We start from the raw sequence: 13511 nt of genomic DNA on the forward strand, positions 1-13511 counted from the left end.
GAAGAGGAGGAGGAAGAGGAGGATGAGGTATAAAAACCCCAGAGTGGAGGAGTGTGTGGATTTGGGAGCCGGTCATTAAAGGATGAGCGGCGGCTGTGAAAGCTTTTAACGAGGCGGCGGCCGCGGCTCACAGAGCTTTTAGGAAAATAAATACATGAATCTGCACTCTTGACCACTGTGGGGTTTTATAGAGATCTACCCACTAAACCCCACATCACCTCACCTCACCTCACCCCCCCTCGCCCTCCACCCAGAGCCACTTTCACAGCGTAGGAAAAGAAAAGGAAAAAAAAAGAAAAGAAAAAGAGAAACAAGACACACTCCTTCACACAGGTGGGAGCAGGAGAAGCTGCTTCATCCAGACTCTTCATGGCTTTTACTCAGAGAGGAACTTCCTTGGCTTGTGTCTGCAAATCAGTGTGTGTGTGTGTGTGTTTAGAGTCCGACTGATACGTTCGCTGGCATAACTCAATAATTCAACCCACAAAAAATGACCTCACAATAAATATTGACGGTGACCTCACTGATTTCATCACAGGGTTCCTACACATTGGAAATTTTAAAATCCCAGACTTTTTCCAGACTTCTTGGTAAAAAAAGTTCAAATATTTTGTGACATTTGAGTAATTAGATGTGTATCATGTAAATAAATTATGCAATTAATCGTTTGTTTTTATTATTCCAAATTTGTATGCTATTATGTTACCAAATAATTTGCAGGAGATTGTAGCTAATAGTGCATTTAATCGTTTATTTAACAGGGACAGTGCACGGCTCTCAGCCATACCAGAATTAGCTACCAGCTAAATTTCATCTGTAGTGCATACGAAATACCTTCACATAAGTATTAAAGATAAATATATTTCCTTGCAATAGTTTCCATTTTCCAGACTTTTCCAGACCTGGAAATGTATAAAATCAAATTCCATTCTTTTCCATACTTGTGTAGGAACCATGTGATCATCTCAGAACTGATTTTTTGTGTCTTTAAACTCTGCAGGTGAACTAGAAACTGTGGTTTCATGTAAAAATGATGCAGTAAATGTCGACTTTTCACTTGTTATCTGGTTTGTGAGGTCACAGAGACATCGACCTATTTATTCTATTAGTGAGTGGGGTTTTTGTTACTGTTGTTATTATTGACAGTATTCTGACTGTCTGTTATTTTTATTGTTGATAAAATATTGAACTGTGACAGAGAAGATTTCACTCTGCGAATCCAAATAAACACATCAACAACTAAATGTACAGAAAAAGAAACATTCATGTTCCTCAACTGATTCATTTTAAGAATGAATTGGTCCTTTTGTGATTTGATTTGTTTAAAAAAGCACAACAAATGTTCATTAACTGACTGGTTCAGTAACGTTATCAGTCTCATCTCTTCACAGAGAAGTTGACCTTGACCTTCCATCAAATAGTAATACTTACTATTTTATTTGTCTTTTCTCACATTTTCTCTCAGAAATGTTGTAATTAAACTAAATAAATGAGTTTCTGATGGTAATAAATGACTGAAAATAACAATTTGGAGGATTAAATAACAGTAAAAACCTGCTGTTGTATCAGTCCAACCCTGGTGTATGTATGTGTGAGTGTGTTCAGGTGTCAGGGTGGGGGTTGGGATTGGGAGGAGGGGGTTTGGGGTTGGGGGGGTTCAGGTAAAGTGCTCCATCAGTGACAGAGTCCAACCCATTGCTCACTGTGAACAGTCCACGTCGCCACGGCTACGATCGTCGTCCCTTTCTGCGTCCAGCAGCAGCAGCAGCAGCAGCAGCAGCAGCAGCAGCAGCAGCAGCAGCAGCAGCAGCAGCAGCGTCGCCCTCTGCTGGCTGCTGGACACGTTACACTTTATATACACACTTAAATAAGAATCTAAAAAAGAGACCGATCCACTGAGAATCAACCTGTTTGCTTTGTTTTACTCGTTTGTCGTCGTTGTCGCTGAGGGATAATCCTGCCGAATATATATATATATATATATATAGTTTATATATATGTACAATCCCTGTGGTCTGCTGCTCTGGCTCTTTAAATATAGACTTGAATACGATCTCTACTGTACGACCTCTAACAGCTGTTTTTAAAACCGTCCAAACACCTTATTATTATTATTAAATCCCTGTCACACACAAAAAGCCACAAAGGTTACAGATTGCTTATGTACACGGTACCTCGCCTCACCACTTCGCCACCTCGCCGCCACCTCGCCGCCGCCTCGGCCGTCGATTCAAAACACGAGTCGCTTCACAAAAATAATTTCTGCTGCATCGCAGGTGTGTGTGTTCAGGGATCAGTGAGGAGTTCTGCCCAGATCACTTTGTTACAAAAACAAACAAAGAAACAACAACAAAAACACACACACACACACACAACCAGTTGAGGTAACAAACCCATACACACAAACACACACACACACACGTCGTCGTTCTCAGCATCTGTGGTTGACACCATGTGGGCGAGACTGGTTGAGTCCCTGATTCAAAGAAAAGTCTGTCGCCGCCGCCGTGTTCCTCGTCCGTCTGACAGCTTCAGCAGAAACTTGGAGGGAGGGGCGAGGGGGGAGGAGTCAGGAGGAGCAGGGGGAAGGGGGCGGGGCCAGAAGAAGGCGCCAACCCCGGTGACGTCATCTCTTTTCTCTTTAGTGTCTTCATTTTGGGGGAAAAAAAAACTCAAAACAAAACGAAAAGAACTTGGAACAGTCGAGACAAAAGGACGAAGCTCCAACACTAAGACCTGGACTCTTTGATACAGCGCTGAGGAGGAGGAGGAGGAGGAGGAAGAGGAGGAGCAGAGGAGAGGGGGCTGCTGGGAAACTGAGGCCGGCGGCGTGTTTTTGTTCTGAGTGTGTCCTGATTGAAAAAAAAAACTCATTCACTAACTCCTCTCTGGTTTACAGCTGATTAAAAATCCATCGTCGTGATTATTTAGACAAACAGTCCCTGGTTTGGTGGATTCATGTGTGTGTGTGTGTGTGTGTGTTTGTGTGTGTTTGTGTGTGAAAGTTCATTAGAGTTCAAATACGTGTGCACGTTGTCATACAAGTGCATCAAGTGTCCACACGTGCAACATGAGTGTGTTAGCATGCTGGATGTGTGTGTGTCTGTGTGTGTGAGAGGTCAGCGTCTCCTGTGTGGATTGATGGCAGGTTTAAAGGGATACACAAACTTTTTTTTTTCGTGTCTTGTCTCACTCCCGAGTCCATGACCAGCAGATAGACACCATCCTTTCGACTGTGCGTGCAGTAACAAGGGAGATACGGGCAGAGCTAGCACACCGCTAATTAGCTTAGCTCAAACACTGGAAGTGTATGGGTAGTGTTAGCCTGCCTCCTACCCGAGCCGAAATCAGAAGCTGATTTCATTTTAGCTCTAAACTCTGTAAATATATTACTTTATCAACATTTCAAACATTTTTAGGCGAGAAAGTAGCCGTTCAGATCAGCAGTGTGTCGTTAATTTGTCTAAATACCAGCTGTTTACAATTTTGTTCGGACAAATTTGGCGCTACTCAAGCTAGCAGTTGTGACCAACGCACTTCCGGTTTCTTTCACAAAATAAAAACACCCTTTGCCCTTTACATACAGGAAACCATGACGATAGAATTTGTGCTTTTACTTTGAAATAGGAAGCTAACCTACCCTCGATGTAGCTAGCTTGAACCAAAATAAAGCGTCTTTGCTTGAACCCTCCGTTTTGACCAATCTCGTCCCGTTAGCGGCATTTGACCGCTCAAGATGCCTTACCGGAGAGTTTTGTCAGCTCTGAGACGAAGATCGGCCCGCCGGTTTCCGTTTAGAGTTGCTGAAGAGTTTCTCTGATGACTTTAGGTGGAGGCAGGCTAACATTACCCATACACTTCCAGCGTTTGAGCTAAGTTAATTAGCAGTGTGCTAGCTCTGCCCGTATCTCCCTTGTTACTGCACGCACAGTCGAAAGGATGGTGTCTATCTGCTGGTCATGGACTCGGGAGTGAGGCAAGACACGGAAAAAAAAAAGTTGCGTATCCCTTTAATGTGTGTGTCTGTATATGTGTGTGTGTGTGTGCAGGCGGGGGGGGGGGCGGGGTGGAGGGGGCGTCGGGGCTGGTGGGGGCATGTACACAGGCCAGAGTTCACGTCTCCGTCCTCCGTCTGTCCATCCGTCGGTCCGTCCCTCTATGTGACCCAGGCGTCCAGTCTCATCCTCTTCACGTTGGTCCCGTCCTCCTGCGGCTCGGCCGACGGGGGTCTCATCAGGACCATGGTGGACTGCTGCTGCTGCTGCTGCTGCTGCTGCTGCTGCTGCTGCTGCTGCTGCTGGGCGCCGCCGCCAACGCCCCCGCCGCCGCCGCCCTGGTGGTGGAAGTCACCTCGACCCCCGGCGCCGTCGTCCCGGTCGCTGCCGTCGTACGAGCTGCCGTTGCTACTGAGGCTGTCCACCGGCGAGCGGCCCTGACCCGCCAACGCCGCCGCCGCCGCCTCCAAGCGCAGGTTGCCGGGATACGCCACCGTCACCAGACCTTGGCCCTGAACGCCGCCGCCAATGATGCCGCCGCCGCCGCCTCCGCCGCAGGTGGAGCTGGGGGTGCTGCGGTCGCGGTTGGGCGAGACGGGCTCAGACTTGATGTTGATGTTGGGGTTGGTGTTGACGGTCAGCGCGGCGCCCTGAGGGATGTGACCCACCGGCCTGAGGAGACAGAGACACGGCCGCCGTTAGCATCGACACGTCAGAATCAACTGGCCGTGTCCTTGAACGCCACATCATCATCATCATCATCATCATCATCATAAGACAGCAGTTTGCAGGGATGAAAACAACAATGCATCAAACAGATAAACTGGACTTTTATTTTGAAAAGTTTGCAGGGATGAAAACAATGCATCAAACAGATAAACTGGGCTTTTATTTTGAAAAGCTGACGACACCAGGAAGCTGTGAACAAGGCAAAAAAAACCACACAAAAACGAAACAACAGAGACGACGACGACGACGTTTGAGGTCACGTTAAAGCAGCACAGCAGAGCACAGTGAAGCCATGCAGCCGCCGCCATGTCGGTTGGAAAAAAGGAGTCTGTTGCTATGGAAACGTCCAAGCTGCTGACAGGTCACCGGCTTCACAGCAGATGTAGAAGCAGAGTCATCATCAGTCTCAGTTTGTGTGTGTGTGTTGTGTGTTTGTGTTGCGTTCAAGTCGACCAGCTGCTGGCGAACGCATCTCAACATCTGTTTAATAAAAATCTGGATTAGATAAAAAAAATTTAAAAAACTGCATCACAACTCAGATATTTTTTTAGTTTTTGTCTTTTTTACACGACTGTTGCTGAAATATTTGGTTCAACGCTGCTTTCCTCACACACACACACACACACACACACACACACAGACACACACACACAGCACCCGAGGCGGTGATTACCCAGAACACCTTTTTTTTTTCTCCTGACGCTTAAACCCAGACGCCCCCGGGTCTGCAGCTCCGAACACGACGATTAGGAGAAAACATGAGACGATGTCACCGACAGAAAGAAGAGGAAGACGAAGAAAAAGAAGAAAGTTGGAGCTGTCTAATTAGCGTTAGCGAGCTGCTAACCTAATTACAACATGTAACACTGAGACTCGTCTGCTCCTTCACACTCTGTGGATTTGTTGCTGCTGCCGAGTTTCAAAGAGGTTATTAAACATCCCATAATGCACCTGATCCAGGGTAAGATGCACGTTTCCCCCCCTTGCACCTGAAGGCACCTTGTGTTTGCATCAGAATGAAGAAGAACTGTGATTTAAAGGTCCAGTGTGTAATAATTAACATGGTTTATTGTTAAAATCTGAATCTACAACCCATGAATATATTAGTATAAGTGTATAATCGCTATAAAATAAAATGTGTTCGGTTTCGTAGCCTTATAATTATTCTTTTATACAGTATAAACATATAGCAAGGGTGTCGCCATCTTGCGCCGCCATTTTTGTACGGCAGCCTGAACAGAAAATCCAGCCAACCAGAGAGCACGTTTCAAGAGTTTCACGTTCATAAATAAACCAACGAAGAGGAAGGAGGATGGAAAGAAGAAGGAGGAGGAGGAAACTTCACCTCATCGCTCCTGAAATACTCCAAGTCGTGCCAGTCGTGGTAAACAAACTTTTTTGTCCTCAGAGGCCACCGTCACTTTGCAGACAGGACGGAGGAGTGTGAGCGAGCTGCAAACTAGAATCTGATTACCTCCCATTTTACACACTGGACCTTTAAGAGACCTTGAACGCAGCACGGTTGTTCTGGTCGCAGTGTTTCGGAGAAGATCCAGAGACCTTCGAACCACAGCAGGTCTCACTTCCTGTCGGCGAAACGACAGGAAACTGAAGCTTCGGACGACAGAAGGAGGAAAAAACGTCGTCTGGTCTGATGAGACGTTCAGGTGCCGACGGAAAAGTCCGATCTTTGAACATCTCACTTGACCTGAGTGTCGTCACTGACCGGATCTGGATCTTCTAAAGCTGCTTCCTGCTCCAGAGCTCAGATCATCTCTAACTAGTTCCTTAAACATGACGATGAGTTCACCGGTTGATTCAAGATGATGTTGAATCTGCAGCAGCTGTTTGATGCTCTCATGTTAATAAGAACCAAAAACCTCAGAGGGCCAGAACGGCAAAGTGTGTGTTGAGTGTGTATATAAACATATAAATATATAAATATATATATATATATATGTGGAGAGTGATGCAACAACTCTGCACAGACGTTTATCTCTCTTCAGTCGTCATAACAAAATAACGAGCTGTGAGACACTCGGGACAAAATTCACATCTTTTTCCGTCTGTGTCGGCGTCTGAGCATCGACCTGCCACCAGCCTTTGATCAGCCTCTTCCTCCTCCTCCTCCTCACACTCTTCATCCTCCTCCTCCTCCTCCTCCTCCTCCTCTGGCTGGAGGCTGTGTCGAACCTGTCACCGATCCAGACGTCGGCTGTTGACGCTGCACTGTGAGCGTCTCCACAGCATTTTTTTCAGACTGTGCTTTCTCTGTCTTTCTCTCTCTCCCTCTCTCTCAGTTTGACTCGGTCGATGTGAATTTGAAGCCCCCAATTACAGCGTCTCGCCCCCCGGGTCTGTTCTAATATGTCATATCATGAGCCATCTGCAGCGCTGTGTCTCTAATGCTCCCTCAATTACTGAGGCAGAGTGAGACGTGTGTGTGTGTGTGTTGGGGGGTGAAGACAGACAAGGAGCTGTGTCCTGATTCAGGGTCTGGATCCTTCGGAGGACGCGGCCTACGCAGTCTATGGAGGCGACGGCTTCGGAAACCGTTGGTAAATGGGACAGTCTATCCTTCGGAGCGTTTCCTGACTGCGTCCAAACACAGTCAACAAGTTGTGTCTCAGTTCAGTGGCTTCGTCCTTCGGAGGATGCATATGAAGGCCGAGTTGGAGGTTTAAATCTGAACTCTCCAGGTCTGGTGTCTCCTCCTCTGTGTCTCTAACCCTCCTCTCCTACATGTGCATTTTTTGTTTTCAACAACGAAGCCGGTGAGAAATCAATCCATGGAGCGGTGAGTTGAAAGTGATATACATTTTGGCAAATTGGCCCATTGCCATAATCCCTATAGTCATAGCAGTAGGTTTGTTACCTTTAATTGTCGGTGCAAGCTGTTTTTAGAACGGTGGAGCAGAGCCATGAGCTGCTCAGTTTGATGAAGGAAACCAAGAAATCCCATGAGCCTCCGTAGCGTAGCTCTGAGCTGCTCACGGCTCTGCTCCGCCGTTCTAAAAAATAGCTTGCACCGACAATTAAAGGTAACGAACCTACTGCTATGACTATAGGGATTATGGCAATGGGCCAATTTGACAAAATGTTGAACTATCCCATAAATAGAGCTGGAACTGTGTAGTGGAAAGAGGCAGGTGTGATGTGTCGTCCTAGAACACGTGAGAGAAGGACGGATTTGGAGGAACCTTGAATCGGGACAGGGTTTGTCATGGAGCTACGACGTAATCTGACTTCAGATGCGTTCTCTGAAGTCTCTTGAACTGAGACACGGCTACAGACAGACAGACAGACAGACAGACAGACAGACAGACAGACAGACAGACAGACAGACAGACGGTCGGTCTCCTTCAGGTGATGTAGGTCTGCAGCTCTGTGCAAACACAACACTCCTTCCCTCCTCCTACACACACACACACACACACACACATATAAACGAGTCCCTAGGCAGCACTAAGCCTCTTCATCAGCCTGCAGCTCGGCTCTGTCCCGGCTCGGCTCGGCTCAGGTAGATGGATGGCGGTGCCACGGGAGGGGGGGCGCCGCGCGGTGCCGTTGTTATGGCGAGTGTAAAAAGGGCCGAGTCAGCGCGGGTGGTGACAGTGATGAAGGCGAGCAGCGGCGAGCAGAGCTGCTGTAGCCCCAACACACACACACACACACACACACACACACACTCAGAGCGCTAACAAGACATCCAGCAGCAAACAGCACAGAGAGAAGGGAAGAAAGAAAGAACAGCAGACGCTTTGTTTACAGCCACGTTTCCCAAAATGCTTTGCTGCTCCGAGGAAACTGGGGTGAGTTCAGTTCACTTACAGAAACACTTAGAAACCTGTGGTGTTTGACTTTGATTCTGTGAATGTTTCCCTCATGAGAACGAGTCGAAACTGAAGTGATGAGCATGTTCATGTCTCTGCTTTTATTTTGAAAGCTTCAGCCTGTGTTTTAGTTTGAAAGTCTGATCCATAATAAGATATTAAAACCATCCCAGTATCGTTCTATAAATAACCAAGTCCTTTCATGTGTTGCTATATCTTGTTTTAATATTGTGTGGGTGTCACCGTTAGAAAATGTTATCAAATATATGTGCATATATTACATTTCTATTAATGACATATTATGTGGATTGTATTATGTACATGTCGAGTCCACACATACATGTATGTCAAAGTGTATGAAGGTCTAACCTGTCAGTATATGTTGATATTATAAACAGAATGTAAATGTATCTCAACATTGAAAAGCAAAACATACAATATATAGAGTTGTTATGTTTGCTGTTTAAATAAACTTGCAAACATAAACTAAATATGTATTTAATTTAATATATTGCTAATACTGTATATGCATGGTTGCAACATCTTCATATAGATATTATTTTCAGTATATGCACATGAACAAATGTTACTATATCTTCCTATATCGATATACAGATATAGGGTGATTATGTTATATAAGAGGTAGATTAGATTTGTGACTATAGATTATTACCTGTTGTCCAATTGTTTAAATACTAAGAATCAGTTTATTTTAGCTCTACTTCCCTGTTTCTTCTAGTTCATATCATGTTCTTGTGCTTGTGTCACCACCAGGTCACTGTCACTCTGCTCCTCGGTGCAGCTGGTATTTTGGGAAGCGTGGAGCTGCAGCCGTGTGACTGAAGTGTAGAAGGTACAGTACCAGCAGAGAGCCTCCTCCCTGCCAAAGAGCAAGTTGGACTGAGAGGCCAAGCTGTGGAGGGAGGGAGAGGGAGAAGGGAGAGAAGAGAGGAGGGGGGGAGACAAGCAAGTTTTACAAAATAAAAGCAGAAGAAGGAAGGAAGAAGAAACAGCGGGGAAACAGAAGGACGGAGGACGCTCACGGTCACTGGGAGAGAAAACTACAAAAGGTCCCGACAGCTGCTTCAGTCGCACGGTGTCGATGTTAGAGCTGCAGGAAGAGTTAGAGCCTCGGATCACAACACAACACACAACACAACACAACACAACACAACACAACACAACACACAACACTGTCTTACACTCCATGAAATCATCGGCTTTGCCTCTTCGTGGTTTTATCTAGAGCTGACATGTCAGGAGCTGCAGATGTTAAAGGGAAAGTTCAACATTTTTGGCAAATTGGCCCATTGACATAATCGCTATAGTCACAGCAGTAGGTTCGTTACCTTTAATTGTGGGTGCAAGCTATTTTTAGAACGGCGGAGCAGAGCCGTGAGCTGCTCACAGCTACGCTACGGAGGCTCATGGGATTTCTTCTTCGTTTCCCCTCCTCAAACTCATCAAATACACAATCCAACAACTCCACAACGCTCTGGTGGACAAGTTGTGACCTGCACATTCACCACGCTATGAGATAATAACACAACGTTACCAGACAGAGTTGTTTTAGAGGGAATTGCAGAGACTGCTTGCCGAAAAACTGCGTGCATTAGCGGTTTTGCATGAATTTCCCTCTAAAACAACTCTGTCTGGTAACGTTGTGTTATTATCTCATAGCGTGGTGAATGTGCAGGTCACAACTTGTCCACCAGAGCGTTGTGGAGTTGTTGGATTGTGTATTTGATGAGTTTGATGATGAAGGAAACCAAGAAATCCCATTAGCCTCCGTAGCGTAGCTCTGAGCAGCTCACGGCTCTGCTCCGCCGTTCTAAAAACAGCTTGCACCGACAATTAAAGGTAACGAACCTACTGCTGTGACTATAGGGATTATGGCAATGGGCCAATCTGCCAAAATGTTGAACTATCCCTTTAAAATCTCCTGCTGCATCCTGCAGACCAACATGATGAAGATGATGTTGATGACGGTTCTGAACATGTCGCAGCTTCAGAGTCAGTTTTTATCTCCTGTGCAGCAGCAGCAGCAGGAGGTTTAATGGAGCTGCTTCCTCCTCCTCCTCCTCCTCCTCCTCCTCCTCCTCCTCCTCCTCCTCCCCTCCTCCTCCTCCTCCTCCTCCTCCTCCTCCTCTTCCTCCTCCTCCTCCTCCTCCTCCTCCTCCTCCTCCTCCTCCTCCTCCTCCTCCTCCTCTCTGCTTCTAATCTGTCGTCTGGGAAAACACTGATTCGTCTGGGGAGGTTTTACTGAGCTGCTCTGTGCCCTGCTGACAAACACTGCGTCCTGGAAGCAATTTAGCGACGTGTGGAAGTGTCTGCGAGTGGTTTCTCTTCTTTTTCTTCTTCGACTTCTTCTATTTTTCCTCTTAAACCACCGCGGACAGACAGAACAGAACGGAACGGAACGGAGGAGAGAAACATTTGATCCTTTCGTAGTTTCATAAACAAACAGACTGAACAACAGTTGATGCAGCAGACGACGACGGCGACAACGTCTCTAAAAGTTGCCCCCTGTTCATTTCCTGTCGGAGCGATAACACATCCACACACACACACACACACACACACACACACACAGACACACAAACAGACAGCGAGCTGCGGCTCTGCGGCTCTGCAGGGCGGCGGCCGCGACATTAACATTTAGATTGAAGATGAGAGTCAACAGGTGTTTGGAGAATTAAAGGCCGACGCACAGAAAAAAGAGGCAGGAAATAAGCAGAGAGGAGAGAGATGACAGGAGCGAGGGCGACAGTGAAGGCAACGCTCTCCGACAGAGTGTCAGTCAGGGTGTGATGGAGGGAGGGAGGGAGGGGGAGAGGAGGATGGATGAAATCAAAAACAAACCGGAGAGTCTGAGCCTAGAGAAGAGTTCCCATGATTCTGTGCTGCTCGTTTTAAAAGTCTGCTTATCAATAAAAATCCTGATTATTATTAGTTAGTGATTAAAATCTATAATTTAATACAACTACAGATGGAAATAATGATTAGTTGTTGTTATTTTTTGCCATTTCCAGTGAATTTACAAACTGTTTTCTTTAGTAATTGCTGTTTTTTTTGGACGAAGGGAAAGGAGGAAGGAAGGAAGGCAGGAAGGGCGAAGGGAAGGAAGGAAGGAAGGACGGAAGGAAACAAATTGAGGGAAGAAGGAAGGGGAAAATGAAGGAAAAGATAGATGGAGGGAGGGAACAGATTGGGTCAATTGGGTCAAAAAGGAAGGAAGGAAGGAAGGAAAAGGGAAGAGAAAAAGGATTGTGGAAAGAAGGAAGGGAGAAAGGAAGGAAAGAGGGAAGGATGGAGGAAGGGAACAGATTGGGTCAATTTGACCCAGAAGGACAAACAGGAGAATTAAACATTTTGTTACCAACATCCCCGTATCTTTACATGTTCTACGTTTCCTCATAGATCTCATAATATAAGGTCATATTTGTTGTATTTTTATCTTTTTAACTAACTTCATATTTAACGAAGCAGCTGAAACTGAACATATTAAAGTATCTGATCCTGATTCTGATGCTTTTATTGAACTAAATAAACTGTTTCTGATTCATTTTCCTCTGATTTCATCTCTGATCTGTCGTCTGCTTCAGTTTCTTTTCTCCCACATGTTTTGTTTTGGTCGACCGCTGCAGGAAGCGACAGTCACACACAGATATATTTATGTACAACAACAACCTTCAGCCCGTCACACACCGACACAGACAGCTGTCGTTACTCTCACTCTCCTTTTTAACACATTTCTCTTATTCTTTATCTTTTTTTTCCCCCTCCGAGCAGCTGGACGATGCGTTCAAAGACCAGCTGTGATTGTTGGGAACAAACGGCGTCGGCCTTAAAAAAAAAATCACAGTGAGATCAGACGTGAGACTGTTTTCTGTTTTATCAGAAGCTTCGACAGCTCGGCACCGCGACATCTGGATTATTCTCTGTAGTAGTGATGCGTTTAAGGGCCGTCGTGCATCTGAGGCTCGGGCGCTGCATGGTGTGTGTGTGTGTGTGTGTGTGTGTGTGTGTGTGTCACCTGAGAGTGACAGCTGTGCACAGATGTTGGTTCAACTGGTTCAGTGTCTGCGACCAAGAAATGTAAGATTGTTGTTTGTTAATTCACTGCTAAAAATCAATAATAATTGTTGAAACTAGATGACCTGAATGACCTAAAAGCTGTTATTTAATCCTACGTGTTTCCTTCTTTGATTCAAAATATTACCAGATATCATTGAGAAAGTCACAATATAATATAATATAATATAAAATGATATAGTATAATATAATAGGATATGATGATATATGATATGATATAATATAATCTGCTGAAATGTAATAGATGACCCTGAATGACCTTAAAGTTGTTATTTAATCCTTCATGTTTCCTTCTTTGATTCAAAATATTACCAAATATTATTAAGAAAGTCATTATATAATATAATATGATGATATATGATATGATATGATATAATATAATCTGCTACAATGTAATATAATATATATTCCTCGTATAATGTAAAAATCACAGTGAGATCAGACGTGAGACTGTTTTCTGTTTTATCAGAAGCTTCGACAGCTCGGCGCCGCGACGTCTGGATTATTCTCTGTAGTAGCGATGCGTTTAAGGGCCGTCGTGCATCTGAGGCTCGGGCGCTGCATGGTGTGTGTGTGTGTGTGTGTGTGTGTGTCACCTGAGAGTGACAGCTGTGCACAGATGTTGGTTCAACTGGTTCAGCGTCTGCGTGCGACTGAGAGCGACTTTCACAGCCGAAACCCTAACGAGACGACGAGACGTCTTCCTCTGTGACGGCGGCGACGACACTTCCAACGAGTCTCAGATCTCAGCACAACTAACTCAGGACTGAACTGGAGTCTCACACACACACACACACACACACACACAGCGAAGCAACAACTGGCATCACAGCCGACACACAAACACAAAGACACGACA

General features: G+C 45.5%; 1 protein-coding gene across 10 annotated transcripts in view; it reads right to left on the bottom strand.

The window, feature by feature from the left end:
* Positions 1 to 1106: 1106 nt before the first annotated feature.
* Positions 1107 to 13511, bottom strand: part of mef2d (myocyte enhancer factor 2d) — an 81615-nt gene continuing 69210 nt past the window's right edge. For 6 of the 10 annotated variants that reach the window (XM_085803067.1, XM_085803068.1, XM_085803065.1 and 3 more), the window contains 2 exons: positions 9420 to 9470; positions 1107 to 4667 (listed from right to left, as the gene is read on the bottom strand). In XM_085803067.1, coding sequence (XP_085659193.1) covers positions 4157 to 4667; positions 9420 to 9470 — 562 coding nt within the window. In that variant the 3' untranslated portion in view covers positions 1107 to 4156. The remainder of the gene's footprint in view (positions 4668 to 9419; positions 9471 to 13511) is intronic. The other 4 variants (XM_085803070.1, XM_085803071.1, XM_085803073.1 and 1 more) reach the window with 1 other exon arrangement.

Source organism: Trachurus japonicus, chromosome 16 (assembly GCF_045865225.1).
Source record: "Trachurus japonicus isolate A0001 chromosome 16, Traja_1.0".
NCBI lineage: Eukaryota > Metazoa > Chordata > Actinopteri > Carangiformes > Carangidae > Trachurus > Trachurus japonicus.